The 21,191-nt window shown below is 46.4% G+C and overlaps 1 protein-coding gene across 3 annotated transcripts in view; it reads left to right on the plus strand.

The window, feature by feature from the left end:
- The first annotated feature begins 528 nt into the window (after positions 1–528).
- Positions 529–21,191, plus strand: part of TRIM8 (tripartite motif containing 8) — a 69,784-nt gene continuing 49,121 nt past the window's right edge. Inside the window, exons 1-2 of one of the 3 annotated variants that reach the window (XM_083616439.1) lie at positions 529–616; positions 3,491–4,176. In XM_083616439.1, coding sequence (XP_083472565.1) covers positions 3,607–4,176 — 570 coding nt within the window. In that variant the 5' untranslated portion in view covers positions 529–616; positions 3,491–3,606. Of the gene's footprint in view, positions 617–754; positions 3,282–3,490; positions 4,177–21,191 lie in introns of those variants that run through there. The other 2 variants (XM_083616440.1, XM_083616438.1) reach the window with 2 other exon arrangements.

Genomic DNA, 21,191 nt, shown 5'->3' on the forward strand with positions numbered 1-21,191 from the left:
AATAATAATAATAATAATAATATGCTTAGATCCATCCTGCTCCCATCTTGCTGCACCTGTCAGCAGTCCCGTTTCGGATATTGGGGAAGGGTTGCAGTTCCGTGGTAGCGCACGTGCTCTGCGCGCAGAAACCCCTGGTTTGATCCCTGCCATCTCCCGCTAAGCCAAGGAAAGGCCTTGCTGCCTGAAACCTCGGAGGAGGTGCTCCTCCTCCGTGCAAATGCTGGAATGGATGGACCAAGGGCCTGATTCGGCAGCAGCCCGCTTCCCCGTCCCCTCGTGGTGCACAAGGTCTTCTCTTTCCCGTCTGTCGCTTCACTTCACCGAGCCCCGGTCGCCCTCGGCAAGGCAGCTGGTAGGTGTACCCAGTGCGGTACGCCGCCGGTAATATGTTCTATACATATGCATGCGGTACGCATTGTGAGAAAGCAGGTCCTGTGCTTATTAGATAGGTACACCTGGCCACGTTTCCTACCCCCCCTTCCCGGCGTGTGTGTAGTGTGACCCACTGTGACTCACCCCCCCCGACATCTGGCAAGCGGAGCAGGGGAAGCTCAGCAATGGCTGGCTCCCCTCCGACAGGGCGGAGGCGCTCCTAGTGGCTCCCGGCTCGCGAGTAAGTACGACCGAGGGGGCCCCGAGCGAGAGGCCTGCTTCGGGGGCCCCTCTGCCGCCGTCGCCCCTTTAAGGGAGGCCGGACGCGCTGTGTTTAATGTATCAAATTGTGGCGGGTCACGTGAGGCCCCGGAGAAGGGGTTGAGCAGCGCCGCGGCGGTAGCCGCTGAGAGTCGACCGAGCCGGGCAGCGAGGGGCTGGCGGTGGCTGCGGCGGCTGGGGCTAGGCAGGGCTGGGCTGCGCGCAGACCCGGCGGAGGGGAGGGGAGCGAGGCGAGGCGAGGCCCGGGACGGAGGCAGCGGCTCCCTCCGGATTGGACTCCCCATTCTCTCCTTCCTTCTTTTCCTCCCTCCCCCCCCTTTTTTTGTCCTTGCTCCTCTGGAGGACTTCGCGTTTCGTGATTTATCGGAACCGATTGATCGATCGATCGGCTTATTGATCGGTTAAAGGGGCCCTGCTGCTCGGGCGACGCGAAGCCGGGATCGGGTTGAGCCGCTGCTCCTTTAAAGCCGAGCTGGGGAGGGCGGGGGGGGGGGGAGAGGAGAAGGGGAAATCCTGCGATGCGCCCTTGATCTTTAGTCATCCTTCCGCCCTTGAGTTCCTTCATACCCCCCCACCCCACCCCCACCCCTCTCCCCCCTTTCACACCGACCCTAATGCGCTTTCACCGCCCCTGGGAGAAGAAGAGGAGAGGAAGAGGCGGCGGCGGTGGCGGCATCGCTACCTATTCCTATAGGCAACCCCCCTTCACCTTGATTGCCACCCCGTCGATCTACGCAAAAGACCTCGATTAATTTTTATTGTGCCATCCGCTCTCTTTCTCCCTCTCTCTCTTTCTCTCTCTCTCACCCCGGCTCGTTCTCGCATTATTTTGCAAACCTTGAGGGGAAGGGGCTAATAGGTTTTTTTTTAAATGGGCTGTATGTATGCTGGGGAAAGAGAGCTCTTCGCTTAGCTCCCCCATCCTGCGCCTTGCATCAGGAAAAGGTTTTTTTTTAATAAAAAAAATCTATATAGGGTTTTGTTTTTCCCCCGGTTGGGGGTGTATTGAATCTGAATAATCAGACATATAAACCTATTTTCCACCCCTATCGCCCAGTTTACGTGATCCGGAACGTCTATATTATTCCCTGCTTTCGTTCTGCGTGATAGCGTGGCAATAAGATACCTCTCCTCTGCATCCGACACCCTCCCCCCCCCCTTTAATTTTCGTGGGGTCTTTTTCTCTCGGGTTGAAATCGTGGCTCTATTCTATGTTGTTTGTTTCTCTTGCATGTGGCAAAGGTGAAAGATCGTCTGATCCACTGGTCTGCTAGTTAATTCTTGTTGTTTGTGACTGAGAGAGCATTAGAAAGAGGTGCGGAAGATAGAGGTGCGTGCCTGTGTGTATGTGTTTGTGTGTATATATAGATATATACAGTATATATATATATATATTTATAAATCACACACGCACACACAGTTTTTAAAATAGAATTTTATTTAAAAGATGGGGGGAGACCCAAGATGGCTGGAGGTGGTTGTGAGGAGTATGTAGGGGTTTTTTTTGATCTGATGATAAAAGCTAAAAGGCACAGCAGCTGCGGCTGTATAAACTCAATTTAAAACCCTCCCCTTCCCTCCCTCTCTTCTCTCCCCCCCCAATCAGGCGCACACTTTGCAGGGTGGTGCCATCCACCCCTTCTACCCCCCCCCTCGTGTGCTTTTTTTTAACAGGTTTGTTTCTACTTTCTAAAATAAAATTTAAAAATCTACCAATTAAAAAAAATCAGCTCAAAATGGCTGAGGACTGACTGTGTCCTCTTGGAATTGTACATTTCAGCAGTTCCCTTTAAGCTGCTGCTGTCTCTCCTCTCCTCTCCTCTCCTCTCTCTCCTCCCCCCTCCTTTTTTTTTTTTTTTGCAGGCTGGTTCCAAAAGGAGAAATAGCTTTCATGTCAGAAGGAAAACAGAGAAGCAAAGGGGAAGAGGCGGGGGCTGGGCTCTTCATTAGCAGTTGAGAAATTCCTATTCAGTTTGATCAAGGCATACTTGTTTTCCTTCCAGCAAGAGCAACCCATCACTTTCCAAAAGACCAAGGGTTTTTGGAAGTGGGGGAGGATTGTTTCCATTTCAGTCTTGCTAAAATAAAAATCGAGGCAGATTTTAAGAAGGCAGAAATCCCACGAGGTATTGTGAGCAGGTTGATTCTCTGGGTTGAATTTGTCTTCAGTGGTTTCCACCCTCCTGGGTTGTCCTCCCCCTCTTCTCTTCATTCCTATTTGTGAAAGGAGCTAAGGATGGGAGGGTCCCTTTGGCTCTGGGCTGGAATTTCATCCGAATGATTGACCCGTCTTCCTACTGAGATTGCACTCTTCCAAAGCCAATGAAGAATATATATATATTTTGCACCATTCAGCTGCGTTAGAAGTTAGCTGGTCTTGCGTTTGGATTGTATCTCCCAACTTTTTTGTGGTTTAATTAAAGACTTGCATTCTGAACTCTTTGATGGGAGGACAAATAATTTGAAAAGCGATTCTTTTGAGTTTGGTCAGGAGAGAGACAAGTTCTTTTAAAATATCAAATCTTGGGCAGAAAGACACAATAATTTGGCAGTGTTTAACTTAGAAGGTTTATATGGCATTTGGACTCCATTCTGGATTTTGTATGGAATTTTTTCAGTTCTCGGTAAGTTCTTTGCTTTTGCTTTTTAGAATCAAAAGTTAAAACTTTGAGTTAAAGATTGTTTGATTTTAAACCTTGCAAGCTTTTGTGGTTAACTTAATTGTACCTATTGGATCGTGCTGCTGGGTTTTCCGGTGTGTGTCTGTGTGTGTTGTTTTACCTGGAATCTTAGGAGATAATTCTCAATTTTATTTTATTTTTTTGTTCATTAGCAACTTAGTGGCCTTTCTGTTGCAAAAGTGGAAACTCATCACCATCTGCGTTAGTAGACCAAAAACTGACTTTTTAAAGAGAGATTGCTGAAAATAAAAATCTGTTGGTGTGAGACATGGCTGAAAACTGGAAGAACTGTTTTGAAGAAGAACTTATATGCCCCATTTGCCTGCATGTCTTTGTGGAACCTGTCCAGCTTCCTTGTAAGCACAACTTCTGTAGAGGATGCATAGGAGAGGCATGGGCCAAAGAGACAGGGCTTGTGCGTTGTCCTGAATGTAATCAGGCCTACAACCAAAAGCCCAACCTTGAGAAGAACTTAAAGCTGACCAACATTGTGGAGAAGTTCAACTCTCTCAACCTGGAAAAGACTCCTTCCATCTTGCACTGTGTCTTCTGCCGGCGTGGGCCACCTTTGCCTGCCCAGAAGATCTGCCTGAGGTGCGAAGCTCCCTGCTGCCAGTCTCATGTTCAGACACACCTGCAGCAGCCCTCCACAGCACGTGGGCACCTCCTGGTGGAGGCGGATGACGTCAGGGCCTGGAGTTGCCCCCAGCACAATGCCTACCGGTTGTACCACTGCGAGGCTGAGCAGGTTGCGGTTTGCCAGTTTTGTTGCTACTACAGTGGGGCACACCAAGGGCATTCGGTGTGTGACGTGGAGATCCGGCGCAATGAGATCAGGGTAAGTGTGGAAAATTGCCTCCATGTTATTGCTGGTTTTGGTCTGGAAGGTACTAGCAGAGTGTGTGGTGCCATGCAAGAGAAGCTCAAAAAGTAAATTCTCTGCCGCAGAGGGTATCCAGTTTATAAAAGACCAACCCCCCACACCCAAACCCATTAGATCTGCCAGGCCTGATCAGAGGCCGAAGAAGGCACTGTTGAGACAAGGTAAACAATAACTGGTGGTGCAATGAAACCGTGTGTCCCCCTCCCCTCCAGTTTTCTCGATTGCACATCAACTGGATCAATATTGGCCCAGCAGCTCTTTTTAACCTCTAGTTCTGCCAGGAACAGTTTTATCCTTAATAAGAAAGGCTGCCTCTTCTACTCAAATGTTGCCTTTTGCAATAAGGAGCCATTCTGTCTAAAGGTGACCTTTCTATTTCTGTTTATTTTTTATTTATTTTTTTGCAAGGCCTACAGAAAATATTTTCCCATCGGTGCCAATAAGGGTTTTCTGTGGGTTGGTGTGTGCAGTCTTTCTCCACCTTTACCAGTGCTTGTGCTGACATCTTAGATGTGCTGAAAACGAGGAAGTAAACAAAAGCTGACATGATCTTTTCAGGCCTCATTAGAAATGCATCAAGGGAAATAGACCCTCACTGAACAGGATGTGATGGGGGAAGGGAAGTGGGTAAAGCGGGCTGTGTGTGTGTGTGTGTGTGTGTGTGTGTGGTGCTTTCAATTTGAATGTGGCCATTCAAACAATAGTGGGGGGATGGGGTGTGTGGTGGTGGTCTCTGAGGTTGTTTGTCACCCTGTGAAAACAATAGGACCTTCAAATCTTCTAACTGCTCTGCAAACAATTGGGAGAATAGGAGGAAATCTGCTAAAGCTGCAGGTCATTTGTATATAGTTAAGAGATAAGCACAGGCCTATTAGCAGGTATAAAAGGGTTCTCCCTGTAGATAATTCTGCAAATGATGCTTGGCAACTCCTGCCCCCACATTGCTTTCTCCCCCCCCCTTTTTTTTAATTAAATAAGCCTCCCTTTGCTCTCTGGCTTGCCCTGGGAACCTTTTCGACAGGCCCAACCCCTCTGCTTCTCTCCCACAAGAATGGAGCAGAGGGGAAATCCAATGGACTGGGTGGCTGAGTGCTCTGAAATCTGGTTTCGGGCAGCTTTTTCTCCCAGGGGTTGGGAGCCAGGCCTTGATTACAATGCAGCTCTCCTATTGTAAGGCTTGTCAATGTCAACTCTCCATCTTCCTCCCTCCCTTCCCTGTCCTTTCTGGGCCAAGCTGCTGAGAAGGGGGAAAATTCCATATGACCTCCGTCCCTCTCTCATCATTGCCTTGGCTTCATGCTCTGGAGGGGAGAGGTGGGAGGCCATTTCTCCTTTCTGAACCATCCAGATGGGAAGGCTTATCCCAGTGACAAGCTATTCTTTAGGGTTAGGAGAAAGGGAGTTTCATTGGCATGGCTGCCTCAATGCCCAGCAGGTTCAGGGTAGCATTATGTCCCATCAGTGGAACGGAGTTTGGGGCAGCGAGGGTGGGGTGTGTGTGTGGAATGGCAAAGGAGATATTTGTAATTCAAATATCTGTGGCTTTTGGATATTAAGTTGAAACCTGAGATAATGGCATTATTGGTTGGTATTGCACATGCAGAAATTGGGGGATTGGGACAGAATATCTCCATAAGGATCCATGAAGGTTGACTGAGGGATGCATCCTCAGGGTCATTTAATGTAGTTGCAGCAGCGTGGCCTGGCTAATAGTGGAAAAAGGTGACTGAAGACTGTTAAAATAATAGATTTCATCCATAACACACACACACACACCACTTCCATTTACACATGCTTATGGTTCTAATCTGCATTGGTGAAGGAGACCTTGGAAGTAGGGAGGGAGATTTTACAGCAGGTTACTTCAGATTTACTTCAAGCATGTGAGCCTGAATATGTGGCATAAGTCAAACAGGCAGGCAGGTGTCTGAGGCAGCTTCTTCCCCAAGCCTGGCTGCCTAGGCCTTTCCCCCCCTTGTTCCTCTCCGCTTAGGCCCCTGCCTCTTCTTTCTGACCCGATCCTGTTGCCTTGAAACATCAAAGCGGCACAAACAGGCCCTCAGCTTCTCTTCAGGCATCGTTGTGTAGGATAAATATTTAACAACAAATGAACAGTGGTGCCTGTAAAACAGGGACAACTTCCTGTGTATTCTAACAGTGCCAAAATGACTCACGATTTAGCCATTAAAAAGCGGAGTGGAGGAAGAGAGAGAGGAGTTGTAAATAAAATTTGCTATCTCATTATTTTCCAATTGGACAGCCAGGTCCTTGTGGGGATTTTCGGGGCAGAAAGAGGAGCCTGTGAGCTTGAACAGGAAGGCTGTTTTCTCCCCACCCACCCCCCCGTTTTCTTTTTGGGAAGCCAAAAGATCTCGTTGGAGGTGCCAGCGGCTCTACCACGCCCACACAGGAAGAAGGAAGATCTAGCTAGGCTGCTAGGAAGCTCAAAGGGCTGGTTTCTCCCTTCCCCCTCCTTTCTTTCTATTAATAGGCACCCATGAGGGAGAAGAGGGAGGAATGCTGGGTTAAGCAGAAAAGATGCCTTTTTTCCCCAGATCTGGGAGAGGCCTAGTGATGACGTGACTGGTGAATTGAGACTGGCAAATCCCAGTGGCAATTCAGTTTAGAGAGAGCTTGTTCTTAATGAGTCAATTTTTAGGAATTTTTTAGCTGGGTCCACACCCATCTTTCTGCTAGAAGTTTCTGTTTGGGGTTTCTTTCTTTTGCTGAAGGCTTTTTAATGTGGAAGCTACGGCCAGTCTCCTTTTAGTCTCTCCCTGCTTTTAGTAGTTGGGCCGCATTCTGCTCAGGTTGCGCAAAATTGCTTCCAGAATCTCCGCTGGGGATTTGCCTGAATAAGCAGGGATGGCCTGGACCAGCTACAGCGGCTGAACTCTGTGTCCTTGTTGTGTTGGGATGGGCAGATCTGGGTTCTGTTCTCTCTTCTGCTGGCAAAGCGCCTGCCCATTGTACAGTGTAGCTTGTGTGCTTCTCTTGGCTCTGCCAAACCTACCACCTTTTGGGTGGTAAGCGCCTTAATGCACGAAGGCTCACTTGTCTCCTATAGCTCTTTTTAACCACCCCTGAGCTTGTGTTTGCCACTTCTCACTGAAAGTAATGAGGTTTTTAAAGTTGAGGCTTCCCATGCAATAATATCTGAATAGAATATTTGCTTAAGCTCTGAAAGAACTGAGCTGCTACATCACTCTGCTGCTCCGTGAAAGAGCACTGCTAGCTTAGAGGTATGCCCATCCCAGTTGTCTTTTCACATAAAATGCGTCTGAATGGAGCCAAAGTATACGTAGTCACTCTTGCACATTCCTTTTCAAGAGTGTCCCTTTCCCCCTGCCCTTCCTTTGTTTTCCTCTACTGTTGAAATTTCAGCTGTAAATGAAGTGGGGGCAGGGACTGGCATCTCTTGCTTAGGCGGTTTCTTCGTAAAGCACCATGTGTGTTGTTGGTGATATAGCTGCCAGTATCTGATGCAGTCTGCACCTCTTCCTGCCTTGAGTGCTGTTTCATTCCCAGTTTCCTTGCTTGAAGGTTAGTACTTCATTAAAGAAGCATCAGCCTTGCCACTGTATCTCTCATGGCCGCCTTTGACTAGCATGCGGAGATGTTCCTCCTCCTGACTGTTGTTCTACTGCTCTGCAAAAAAGTGCGTGCTCTCTCTCCCTCTGTGTGTGTGTGTGTGTGTCACTCAAACACACACACGCACACCTCCTTTTTGAAAAATAAAAATCCCGTTCCTATATGCTCCTATGTGGCAATTTCCCTGGAAACCTCTTTTATTTTTTTGGGCAGCCATGTGATTTTAGGCTGCACAGATTTCATTGTGCATATTAAGCAATCTCTATCATGCTTTTTTTTAAAAAAAGAAAAAAATAGAAAAAAGCATCCTGTCCTATGAGAAGGAGGCATTATTATATTATATTGTATTATATTATATTATATTATTTATATTATAACCCAGTTTTAGTATGAACTTTTAAAAAAAAAATTTATTCAAAGTTATAACAAAATATATTTTCCAAAAACATATCCTTATTCCCTCCCCATTTTCCCTCCCCCCTCCCCCCACAAAACCCATCCCCCCACCCCACCCCCGACTTCCCTCAGTTCCAGTCTTTGGTTTCTCCAATAATGCTATTTTCTGCATGTTACAGAGTTGTATAGATCCTCCAACTGTTTAGCTAATTATTATCAGTAAAAAAAAAATTGTGGATGTTTATTCAAAACCTGCCAAGGAGTCCAGTTCGCTTTGTTGCGTCTTCAAATACTTTGTGAAAGGTTCCCATTCATCCTTAAAGTCACAGTTATCCTTGTCCCGTAGCTTATGAGTCAATTTTGCCAGTTCTGCATAATCCCTCAATTTTTCTTGCCATAATTCTTTAGTTGGGATTTCTTCAGTCTTCCATCCTTGTGCTATCAGAACTCTCGCGGTCGTTGTCGCAAGTATGAACTTTATTCTGCCCCTTCCGCTTTCCTTTCCAGGCCATTTTCCACTTCAGGGGCTCCCCCCATGGACCTAATGTTCAGAAGTGAAATGAGGCACACTGGTACAAGGGCCCCCTAAACTGTGAACTAGCATTAGGAGAGGTATGGGGAGCTGTAGTCCAGCAGCTCCCATAATCTCTGAGCAGCAGCCATTGTGGCTGTGGATGATGGATGTTGGGAGACTAGCAATGTTTGGCGGTTGGCAGGTTCTCCCGTCCTGCTTTAGGAAAAGGCAGCTAAGATCTAGACAAGGGTCTAGGGCAAAGATTAATAACGAATGTTTGACCTTTAAACAATGGAATTCATGAGTGGTCCTCCAGTATTGGCAGAAACACTCCAGAAGATGCACCCTGTTTCTGCCAATACTGGAGGACTATTTTAATGGCTTAATTTTGGGTAAAGAAGTGGCATGTACAGCAGCAGATGGAAGACACTTAGCTGGTGGTGGGAGGAGAAATGCAAATCCAAACTCCTGGATAGTTGCCAGGTACCGTATTTTTCGCTCTATAACACGCTCCCAACCATAACACGCACATAGTTTTTAGAGGAGGAAAACAAGAAAAAAAATATTCTAAACGAAACAGTGGATGTATGATTTTTGTGGTTCATGCTGTGGCCACAGACATGTGATCTGACGGTGAGTTTGGGGTAGCCCAATGCAAAAATCCTGAGGATCCACATGGATCCGTACTTTGTAACCACGTTTTTGCACCACTGCGGCCCCAGGCAACAGTGGGTGCTTGATTTTTTTGGTGCATGCTGTAGCCATGGACATGCTATGTGATCTGATGGTGAATTTGGGGTGACCCAGTGCAAAAATCCTGAGGATCCATGTGGATCCGTGTTTTGTAACCACGTGAATGAAGGAACTGTCAGTAATGTATGACATCTCCAATACAGTGATGAAGGAAGAGGGGGGGGGGAGCTCACACTTGTCCTAGGCAAAGCAGCCAACTCCTATAGGCCTAGGTGCCTTCACCCCCCCATTAAAGTCATCATCCCCCCATGCTGATGGGCATTGCCATTCATATAAGGTACCAGTGTGCATGCACTTTGTCTTGAGATCATTGCAGTCTGTGACCTGCCCCCCCAATATTTTATTGAAGTTGGAAGAAGGAGGGAGGGAGGGAAGAGAGATGGAGAGCTCACATTTGTCCTAGGCAAAGCAGCCAACTCCTATGGGCCTAGATGCCTTCACCCCCCCCCATTAAATATTTGAGGGAGTCATCCCCCATCCCCCATTGTGGTATGTGAGTGGGGCTTACCTGGCTGTCCCCCCAATATTTTTTGAAGTTGGAAGAGGGAGGGAAGGAAGAGAGAGGGGGAACTCACATTTGTGGAGCTGCCTTGCCTCGAACGGGAGCAAAAAGAGGAGGAGGAGACTCAGGGACAGGAGCCTTGTAAGCGGCTTTGTTTGAATTTACCGGTGAGGTGCTGGGGGAGGGACGGAAGGGGATGCCTCTTTGTCCCTCCTTCTGGCTCATTGTAAAGAAAGCAGAGTAAGAGCCGCTTACATTTGTGTAAGGGAGAGCCATAGAGCAGGCAGACACTGAGAAAGAGAGGCTGTCTCCCTTTCCCCACCTTGGCTTTTACACGCTGCGTGCAGCTCTTGCTGGCTTCCGAGCGCCCACCTCGCCAAAAAGCCATAGAGGAGGCAGACAGGAGAAAGAGAGGCTGTCTCCCTTTCCCCACCTTGGCTTTTACACGCTGCGTGCAGCTCTTGCTGGCTTCCGAGCGCCCACCTCGCCAAAAAGCCATAGAGGAGGCAGACAGGAGAAAGAGAGGCTGTCTCCCTTTCCCCACCTTGGCTTTTACACGCTGCGTGCAGCTCTTGCTGGCTTCCGAGCGCCCACCTCGCCAAAAAGCCATAGAGGAGGCAGACAGGAGAAAGAGAGGCTGTCTCCCTTTCCCCACCTTGGCTTTTACACACTGCGTGCAGCTCTTGCTGGCTTCCGAGCTGCCTCCCTTCTCCCACCTCGCCAAAAAGCCATAGAGCAGGCAGGCAGGAGGAAGAGAGGCTGTCTCCCGACACTCAGCTGTTGCTCAGCTGTTGCCGGCTTCTCAGCCAGCCAAGCGGAGGAAGAGAGGCTGCCGAACAGCCAGCAAGAGCGGTTCCTCCTGCCTGCATTCGCTCCATAACACGCACACACATTTCCCTTTACCTTTTAGACGAAAAAAACTGAGTGTAATGGTGCGAAAAGTACGGTATGTTAAAGGGTGCATATATATACTGCTGAGCCTTTAGTCAAGCCTTGTGAGCCCGTTTGTCTTTTTTTAAATGAATGAGAACCTAAGGAGAGCCTGCTGGATCAGGTCAAAGGTGCAAGCTAGCCCAGCACTGTGTATTCACGGGGACCAACCAGATTGGGGGGTTGCTGTGTCAAGATGCTTGCAGTATAGTCATACCTCGGTTTACAGACACTTCAGGTTGTGTTTTTTCGGGTTATGGACCTACCAAAACCCGGAAGTTCCGGAATGGGTTACTTCCGGGTTTCGGGGATCACGCATGCACAGAAGCGCTGAATCTCAACCCATGCATGCACAGACGCGCCGCTGTGGGTTGCGAACGCTGCGGGTTGTGAACGTGTATCCTGCACGGATCACGTTCGCAGCCCGAGTGTCCACTGTACTTTACAGTTCTGCAAAAAATAAATATGGACTGCCCTGTTCCAAACATTTAGGGAGAGCCATAGCATCCACCGGGCGTGCAGAGGGTCCTAGTTTCAATCCTTGGCCTCTCTGGGGAGTGTTGAGAATGTTCCCTGTTTGAAACCTTGAAGAGCTGCTCCCAGTCAGTCAGGGTACACCAGGGTGGCAACTTTAGCCCCAGGGATCGAAAGTGACCCTCCACACGCCTCTCTAGTTGCCTCACACCTGACCAGCCCTGCTCTGTGCCCCCTTCAAGTACTTGCTGGAATGTGTCTTAGAATTCTTGTGATGTGCCTTGCTTGGATGGAGGGAGGGGCATGTAGAAACTTTTTGACTTTCGTGCAGCTGGAATGTTGTGAACTGTAGAGATGAGCTGCCTCTGTTGCTCCACCCACTGGGCTTCTGGTCTTGCCCAAAGCTCCCCTGGTGCAGAAGATGCTGAGCCAGGCAGGCCAGGGGTCTGTCTCTGTATTTCGCAGCTTCCAATGTGCCTAGAAAATTGAGGGATGTTTATTGTGCTTCAGTTAGGGGCTGCTTCATGTAGCATTTATGTGTGCTGCAGTAAGTACGTGAAGTGTGTAAGGGAGATGCTGTCAGGTAATTGCAAAGCTGTGTTGCAGTCATAGGGATGCTCTCTCCTGAGCTCATCCAGGGGAAGGGGTCAGCGATTTATGGGGTTTTGTGCCCACCCGTGAAGCAGGAGCCAGGGCTGTAGCAAGGGGAAGAGTCTGAGGAGGTGCAGGAAGCATAGGAAGAGACTGTTCCTGAGAGAGATAGTCCCCACATCCCCTTCCTTGCTGTATCCAAGGACCAGGAGGGGCTTGAAGAGGCTGGCACAGTGGCAGCGTCTGTGCAGGAGAATTCACAGGTTGCTTGGCCTGGGTATGCTCAGGGCAGATGTGTTCTCCAAGCACACTGGGAGATGGTATTTCCCGTGTCTGTCCATACGTGTCTGGAAGCCTGCACCTTCCTTTCACACTTTACCAAAGCAAGCGGTGGTGTGTAGATGGTGCAAACAAGATTGTCATAGAATTGTAGAATTGGAAGGGACCAGGAGGGTCATCTAGTCCAACCCTCTGCAATACAGGAATCCTTTTACCCAATGTGGGGCTCAAACCCACATTCCTGAGATTGAGTGTCTCATGCCCTGCCAACTGAGCTATCCCCAATGTGAAACAGTTTTTTTTCTAATTCCCTGCAGTTATTTTCCTTTTTGTTGGTGGCTTCTGGGCATCAAGAGAAATGGTGACAACCAGAATAATTTTTTATAAAGTTAGTTAGTGGCAGAATCATGATAAAACTGCAGTGGGTTGTCCTCCTAGGAAGTAGCAGAGCTGATAGTGAAATACCAGGAGGTGGTACTTGTGTCAACCCTAAACAAGGTGAAAAACAAGCATGCATATTTTAAGTATGCACCCTCTTGCACCCTCTCTGCTCATAAACAGAACTCTGAGTTTTGTTTGTTTGATACACAGGTATAATTTCAACACGTCAAATTCCTGCCTTCCCTTTACGAGAAACTGTGTTGTCTTTGCCTGGGGGCAGGCCTCTTACATACAGACTAGTATGGGCAATTTTCCCAAACAATAGAAAAGTTGTGCAATAACTTTACATACTGTTGACATTGAGCAAAATGCATAGGAATAGCTTGCACCTATAATGTGGATATTGTAGTGGGATTGCAACTTCCTCTCCCATTTTACCCTCTCAAAAAGGTTGTGATCAGATAAATTTGGACTTCATCTTTGCTTTTCAGTTTCCACAATTCTAGTTTATCCTGGAGAGTAGAAATATTCTAAGCAGGGGTACAGGACTCTAAAAAAGAATCTGACTGCTGCCCAGTTCTGTTCTTAGGCCTTCTGGAAAGATCAGACTTCTGGACTATTTCTGGTTGCTGGGAGTTAACTCCTGTAGAAAAGGCCTATAACCTATTTTGGCCTGTTGCTGAAAATGCAAGCAGAGGGGATCTCCATTTCACTGCTAATTTGGATGTTCAGTGTCATCACTGGTGGGTTAAATTGAGGCAAAGGATTTTTATCAAACTACAAAATGTTATTTCGCTTATGATGCCAAGATATCCACGTTATCCGTGATTGTTTCTTGTGAATGGTTCGCTACCCCACTACAGGTGTTAATACATTCATCTCAACAATGTCACCAGTCTGTTTTTGTAGATGTGCTTATTTAACATACATTTAAGCTCTAATTATTACTGCCTATAACTTTGTTTCTCATTGCCGTTCCGTTTTCTCCTTCATATACCTGCCAACTAAGATTTCAGCTGACGAAGTGGGCTTCTGTCCACAAAAGCTTATGCCATAATACATTTGCTAGTCTTTAAGGTGCCACAAGACTTTTTGTTGTTTTTGCTGCAGGAGACTAACACTTCTGCTTCCTCCTCTTCTTCTTCTTCTTCTTCTTATTGCATGTTTCTGTTGCTTTTGACTCTGATTGCTTATTGTGGCTTTTAAGTTCACCATGGATAAATCTGTTAATTAAATTGCATTTGTTGCAGGCACCATCCTAAGGTGCATCATTAGCAAAAACAAAAAAACTTCAGCAGTGTATCAACTGCCATGATTCACAATTAAGATAATTTTTGTGCTGAACCAAACCTCACAAGAGTTCAGCTTCTTTGCCACTAAGAGTTCAACTTGCAGAGGAGCTGAACTCTTGTAAGGGCTTGGTACAGTAGTCTATCTCATTGCAAAACAAATAAATCTTAATTGTGAATATGGCCCTCCAGGAGACACTAATGAAGAAACCAATTTGCTAGAACAATACCTCCCCCAACCATGTCAGAACTATTAAGAATGAATGTTTCTTGCTGCTAAAAGCTACTGACTGCCCTAAACAGGGCTATGGAAAATATTTAAAATTCCAAGGCATCAGAATCAAAAGTTTTCATCAGCACCACTGGAACTTTACGGTTGTGGAATACACCCAACCTTGACTTCTGGTGTTGGATTGGGCCAACGTGGGAAGTCTGCAGCCATTTCCATTAGCTTATAGGGTCCAGTGTTTCTGACCTTTAGTCCCGGGTCCTTTATACCTTTTGGGCTAAGCATGGAACCTTTGTATCATGTCCTAAGAGATACTGACTGCTTTTGGGCAGTTGCCTGCTTTGGAAGCTCCTGGTTTGAAGTAATCACAAACCATAGTTTGCCAATTTGGACACAAATCAAGCTTTAGTTTGCAGTTAAAACAGGAAGTAATGAATGAGGGGTGGGAGGAGCCTTGGCTTGGGGGATCAACATTGAAGTCTGCACAGTTTGCTTGTGGCTTGGCTTCTGTTGTCTTTCAAAAAATTATTTCTTCATCTTTGAGCCATTTCCTTCTTGATGCCTTGCATTCGTAGTGCTAAGGGAGCTACATCTTTACTGCGTATTTTGCTTGCTGAAGAATTGTGCTGAGGCTGCATGCACACCATGAATTTAAAGCACAGTCCCTGCCCCCGAGAATTCTGGGAGCTGTAGTTTGTTCAGGGTGCTTAGAATTGTAGCTCTGCTATGGGTAAACTACAATTTCCAGAATTCTTACTTCCTTTCTTTTTAGGGGAGGGGAAGCAAGGTGCTTTAAATGTAGAGTGTGTACACAGCTCAAGATATGTGTTTCTTTAAAAGTCAGCCCTTGAAGTTGCCTACAATGATTTGCAGCACTGAACCGGTTTAGTTTTCATTTTGCGAATTTGCAGCCATTGAAATGTTTTGTTTTGTTGTTTTTTTAAAAAAGAAAGACTTTTCTCAATGCTTTAAAAAGTGATCTGAACGACTACAGCATGAAATAAACACATCTTTTAAAATTCCCCGTTCTCTTTATGTGTGCCTATACTTTTACAGCAAATGCAGTAGACTTAATGATATGGCATAGGCACCATTTAAAATGCCATTCTTTAGCCACATGTAGTTCCTCTTGAACTTGGTCCTTTAAAAGAGGGGAAGGGAGCCTCAGGCCAAGGGGAGGCGGAATATTGCCTTAAGGACTCTTTAGACCACACCCCCTGCTAGCCCTGCTTATTGCCCCTCTCTGTGCTTTTGCCTTGCTTACTCTGAATGTGTCTTTGATAGTGGAAGATAAATAGATAATGTGTGTTCCTGCCTTTTGCATGGCTGGAATGTAGTCTGCTCTCACATGCATTGCTTTGTCCACTCTTGTCTCTGGCTCTCCCTATCACCTGCATGCAGCCCACCCAAAGTTTCACCACAAGGGAATGCAGTCTTTGGCTAGAAAATTGTTCCTCATCCCTGCATCGCAGGGAAACACATAACTTTAAAACAGGTATGTGGAACATTTGGCCCTCCCAGATATTACTAAACTACAACTCCCATCGTCCCTGGTAATTGGTGAATCTTGCAGAGGCTGATGGGAGTTGAAAGTTCAGCAACACCAGGGAGAAGAGGAGAGGCAAAGGTTTCCTACTCTGCCTCTAAAGCCATAATATTTGTAAGTTGTCTTTTAAAAGTAAAAAAAATATTCTGTGCATGAAATCCCTTCCCCTTCTCAGGTTTATCACTTGTGTCTGGCAGTGTAAGCATTTTGTACACCAAAGCTTTTATGAAAGCTTAGTATTTGCCTCATAGAAGGAAAATGGTCTTGCTGTATCAGTTCTGCTGTGGGTAACATGCAGGAAAGATGCTTCTGACTCTGAAATGCCCTATATACCTTGATGTATCTGTTCTGTAGGAGACAAAGCGCTTTCCTTCACACTGAATGAAAGGGATGTGAAATTAACATGGGGAGGGGGGGCAACGGGTCTACCAGACAGAAATGCATTTTTGTGAGCAAAGCATGTCAAAAAGAGCCATCTTTGGGGAGAGATCTTGAACTGAATACTTCAGCATTGCAAATAAGTAGCAAGGAAGGGAGAGAGGGGAGAGAGAGAGGCAGCCAGAAACCTCAGCATGAGCAGGCCTGGCATGTTTTGCCTATCTGGGCAGAGCAGGAGTTAGCAAATTCGCTGCAAACATCCTGTTCTCTCACCTTGGAGCAACTGACCACTGCAAGCCCTACCACCACTTCTGGCGGCAGGATAACTCAGGTGGTCTTTTGTGCTTGAGGAGTTCTGGCAGCAGTGCATTATCTTGCTGAAAAAGAGTCCTCTTTCACTTTTGGTGTTTTAAAAATGCAGAGTTAGTCCAGCTCCACCCAAACTATAGGGCAGCCAAGCAGCGAGAGAGAAAACAGAATCCTTAACCAGAGACTGTCTCTAAGGGGCTCCTGAAGCCCAGCCACTGTACTTGAAGGGTGGTACTTAAAAACCCCTTAAAGCATAGATGGCGGTGTCATGTTCTCCGCATAGGCATAATCTTGACAGGGTGATCTTCCTCTTCCCCAGCCTTCCCTGTCTTTGTTTTTCTTCCCCCACCCTCTTTTTTGTGAGTTAACATACTTGCACTCATGATTATAATCTTGCATGGGCGGTAGGAGCATAAGTTTCCTCCGGCTGGCCTGTAAACGTGCTGCCATCTGCTTTCCCAGCTCCCTTTGCTGCTATGCCTGTCACTTTAAATGTTAAGCTGCAGGCTTTCTCTTCCCTCTTCCCCAACGCAGCAGCAGAAGCTATTCCAGTCCTGCCTCTCCCTCCCTGAGAGAGGCCCAGCCCTGCTGCTGCTCTCACGTCCCTTGGCCTGCAGCACCCTTGATGTTCCCCTGCTTGCCTTGCCAAAGGAGTGCTGTTGTATTCTGAGATTTCTCTCTACTGGGAATGCTGACCAAATGCTGTAAAAAAAATTGCAATGACTTATTAGGCCTTGGGTGATCTCTGCAAATCTGCCATCAACCACCAAGTCCTCCTCCTCCTCCCTCCTCTCTTCTCCGCCCCCTCCCTCCCTGACTGATTGGTCTGGACAGCTTCTAAATTCTTTAAGCTGGGTTTTTGTTTTCATGGAAATTTAGGGAGGCAGGAAATTAAATTTATGAGATAGCAGGAAGGACTGCTTCATAGGAATCTGAGAGATTGTGGTCTCTTTTTAACTACTGCAGATACTGGTGACATTGCAACCAGGGTCTTAGTATGCTATAAGGATGTAAGTGCCCTGGGAATTCTGACCTCGTCTGAAAATAGATTTTGCATTTCCCGGGGGTTGCACTGTTTCTTCCCGCCTTTTTAGTTGTCACAGCCTTTTTGTATGGTTTCATTTTAGATAACTAGCCTTCACTTACCCCACCCTCACAGGGTTTTTATTATTATTATTATTGAGTCACTAAGCAAAATAGCCAGGCTTCAGTGCATGCTAGGAAGGGAAGGTTTGTAACTATGGATGCAGGGAGTTTCATGAAACAAATAAGATGCACGGACAGGTCAAGGGTGGTTGCATGTGGCAGGAGTTGGCAGACGAGGCGGCTTCTGAATTTGGCAGTGCTATGCAATATAGTTTATCCATGTAAGTTAGGCCTATGAGGGGTGTGGGTGTGTATGTATATATGTATATCCATATCTATCTGTCTATATCTATCCGTCTATATGCACTCTTTTTTTAAACTTATCCCTTCATCATTATACCATCTGTGGGAGAGGGAGAGCATATGGGAGTAAAAGTGAGCACCCTCAAGTGACCTTGTGGGTAGATGGGGAGGATGGGGATTGTAGCTTGTGGCTTTCACTTTGTGTGCCCATTCTCATCAAGCCATGCTTGAATGGAGTGCAAAGCAGAGAGTGGTCGTCTACTGCCATCACTTAACATTTGCGTAGCGCTCAAAGATATGCTAGGCACTATTTGACAAGGTGACAATTTGGCCTTCCCCCTGGAATAACACTGGCTCCCTTTTGCTGTCTAGACCTACAGATCTACGCACAGCTCTGGAAGCCTATAGAAAATACCTTTGGCAGTGATAAATTTTGGTGCTGTGTCAGTCTGACCCTGGGTTGATCTATACCATTTAGTGCAACCGTTGGAGGAGCAAAGGCATGGTGAACCATTCTTTCCCCTGTATGAATCCTATTGAAAAGGCCAAAAGCACCTTAATTTAAAAGTCTAATTTCCTCCTCCTGAACAGAAGAACTCGATGGCAAAGCTTGACATTCTCGCTGACCTCCCACTAATTAAATGGACAGAAGACGCGCTTTTTAGTATAGGCTGCATTGTTTGGAAGGCTCATTCTTGTTTATTCATTCTCTCGCCTTGCGAATTGTGCTTTCGTGTACAGTCCCCATGTGGAAAAATGATTTTTCCTGATTTCTCTCCGCTTGTGTTTCTGCGCTTTCCCCCTTCACTGCAATTGCTCTTGATCCGAACCTCTCGCAAAGGCCAGCACACTGCTTTTTCATGCATTGAAACGAGATAGAGGGAGTTAAGGGGCTGCCTGATAGCAAACACAGTTGTGATTGGCTGTGAGCAAGAAGAAAAGGTGGTTGCTTCCCTAGAGCTTCACTGCTCCTGGCTCTTTCATCCTCCCCTGCCCCCATCTTGTGTGTCCTGATAGCTTGATGTCTAGTATAAGTAGGCAGTTGACCCATATGTTATGGGGGGCGGGAAGCAAGGGGCTTTCCCTTGTGAACTGCCTTGCCACTCACTTGCTGATCCTCCCTCTTTAATTTGCAGTTTCCCAATGTATTCTCTGTTTGTAGCATACTTCAGCCATGCAGGAAACCATCAAGATTCGGAGCCACTTTTTTTTTTTTTTTTTGCAGTATTCTGGACTGTACCATTGTGTGGTGCAGGGAGAATATTTTTGAGTGCTTCCCCTTCCATCAAGTTTTCTCCATGACCTGCCTGTCAAGAAGACTATCCCGAGCATATCTCTCTGATACGTTAGATTTCTATGTGCAGTGTTGCTGTTGTTTTACTGTGCAGAGTACTAAAATTCTCCCTTTTTTCCCATCCCCCTTCGTTTACAATCTAAGATGGTACAGTCTAGAATTCTGCCCCAGTCTGTCACATCATTCTTTGTAATGTGTAGATCAAATTTTGGGGGTTGTGAAGGTGATGCAGCCAGACAAAACAATCTTGATTTGGGTCTCTTTCAAGGCAGGCTTCTAGGCCTCATAGCTGCAGAACATTTGGTTTTTGCTTAACGGAAAGATGTGTTTGGATCTTTTTTTAAATAATTTGAAGGCGATAGCAATTCTCTGCATAGTGGAAACAAACAGAAGTAGAAAGGAGGGAAAACCTTGAAATGTCCTTTCCAAAAACCGTGCAAGGGAGAACGCCGTTGAGGGTTCAGCAGCCTATGAGAAGAGCTAGCCTGGACACTGTTTGTTGAGTAATTTCAGTGCTGCTTAGCCTGCTGTGGGCATTGTGATTGGGGAAAGAATGCTTTGAATGACGAGCCTATCTGTAGCTCTGTCTGGATTAAAAACATGTATTTATGAACAGCTTTTAAAGTCAGCACTTGGGGGCAGGGAGGAGAGAGGAGGAGGATCCAGCTTGGCAGGCATCTGCTTTTGCTGTGGCCTCAGAGATGAATGGGGCCCAGGGTGGTTTAGCTGCAGAGTTGGTTTCTTTGGCGACTGTGCTTGCCTGGTGCTGCTTCTAGGCTAAGGAGAGAAGGCTCTAGGGGGACACGTGGCCCAGGAAATGATGCCAATGTGGTGTGTTTGCTGTTAAAGATTAGGTGGTGTCCCCCCACGATCAAAGTGCCCAGCCCTGAAATGAGCAGGGATTTGCTTCCTGCTGATCTCAGGAAGGTCAAACAGCTGCTTTCTAGGCCTTAGAAGCCACCTGTGTACTCGAGTGTAAAATAGTGAGGCTCTTCATTAAACACTGGGTTGTTGTTTTTTTATTTCATTCTAAAGTGCTGGCTAAGTGAAAGTTTGGTATGAGTTCTATATGGTATGAACACAGGCCCTCTTCTGTAAATTTTGCGTCTCTTTATTGTACGGGTTCCAAAATGTTCAGCTGGATGCAGCATCCGTAGTGGATACTTTTCTAAGTGGCAGAGAAGATCCTTCCCACACGCTTTTGGTCTCTGGCGGTTTGACTTTTTCCTAGGACAATTGACTGAAAGGTAGCACTAAGCACAGCTATGCCTTCTCATAAATAATGTGCTCTCAGTAGCTGAAATCCTATATAATTCCCACTGCTCCTCTTTCCCTTCATGCTTGCAGAAATGGTTTTAGAATAATCCAGTATTTGATTAACCAGTAGGGCTTTATTGACTTGCCAGATTTAGGATTTAGCCTGACCGGTCTCTGCAACCTTTTCTCTTCAGCCATGATTTCCTGAAACATAGCCTTCCTTTTCCCCCTTTTCTCTTTTGAATGTAACTAAAATAAATAAGCCTGCAACCTCTGGGGCATTAAGAAGAATGCTGCAACCTGTCAAAGCTTGCAAGAATCAGACACTCCTCTTGAGCAGTAGACAGAATGCTAGTGGCTACTGGTTAGTGTGTGGGGTTCCTAGGCTCCCATGGCAATCAAAATGGTGAGATGGTGGCAGTGTTCGTGCTGTTTGGGGAGGAGAGCTTTTTTTCAGTAACCCAGAGGGAAAGACATCTATCTCAAGGAGTTATAAGGTACAGAGATTGGTTCCACAGAGCTGCTGCAGTGGCTAAGAGATTGAGCGGCGAACCAGGAAATATCAGATTCAAATCTCACCATGAACTCAGTAGATGACTTTAAACAAGCAGCCTTGGCCTGCTACCTTTTCTGCAATAGGAAGATGATTGTAGTGACCTACTGCACAGGGTTGCTGTGAATATTATTGAGAAGGTATAAGAAGTACTTTTATCGCTTTAAAGTACCGTACTATAAAAATGCATGGTATTCTACTGTAAATATAGAAAGGTGAATGTGTTCCTTTTGAACAAGATAGCAACCTCCACATCTTTGCATGTGTCACGTATGTAGGTACATCTCCACATTGAATCTGAATGTTCTCCATATC

The sequence above is a fragment of the Podarcis filfolensis genome, assembly GCF_964270895.1.
Source record: "Podarcis filfolensis genome assembly, chromosome: 5".
Taxonomy (NCBI): Eukaryota; Metazoa; Chordata; class Lepidosauria; order Squamata; family Lacertidae; genus Podarcis; species Podarcis filfolensis.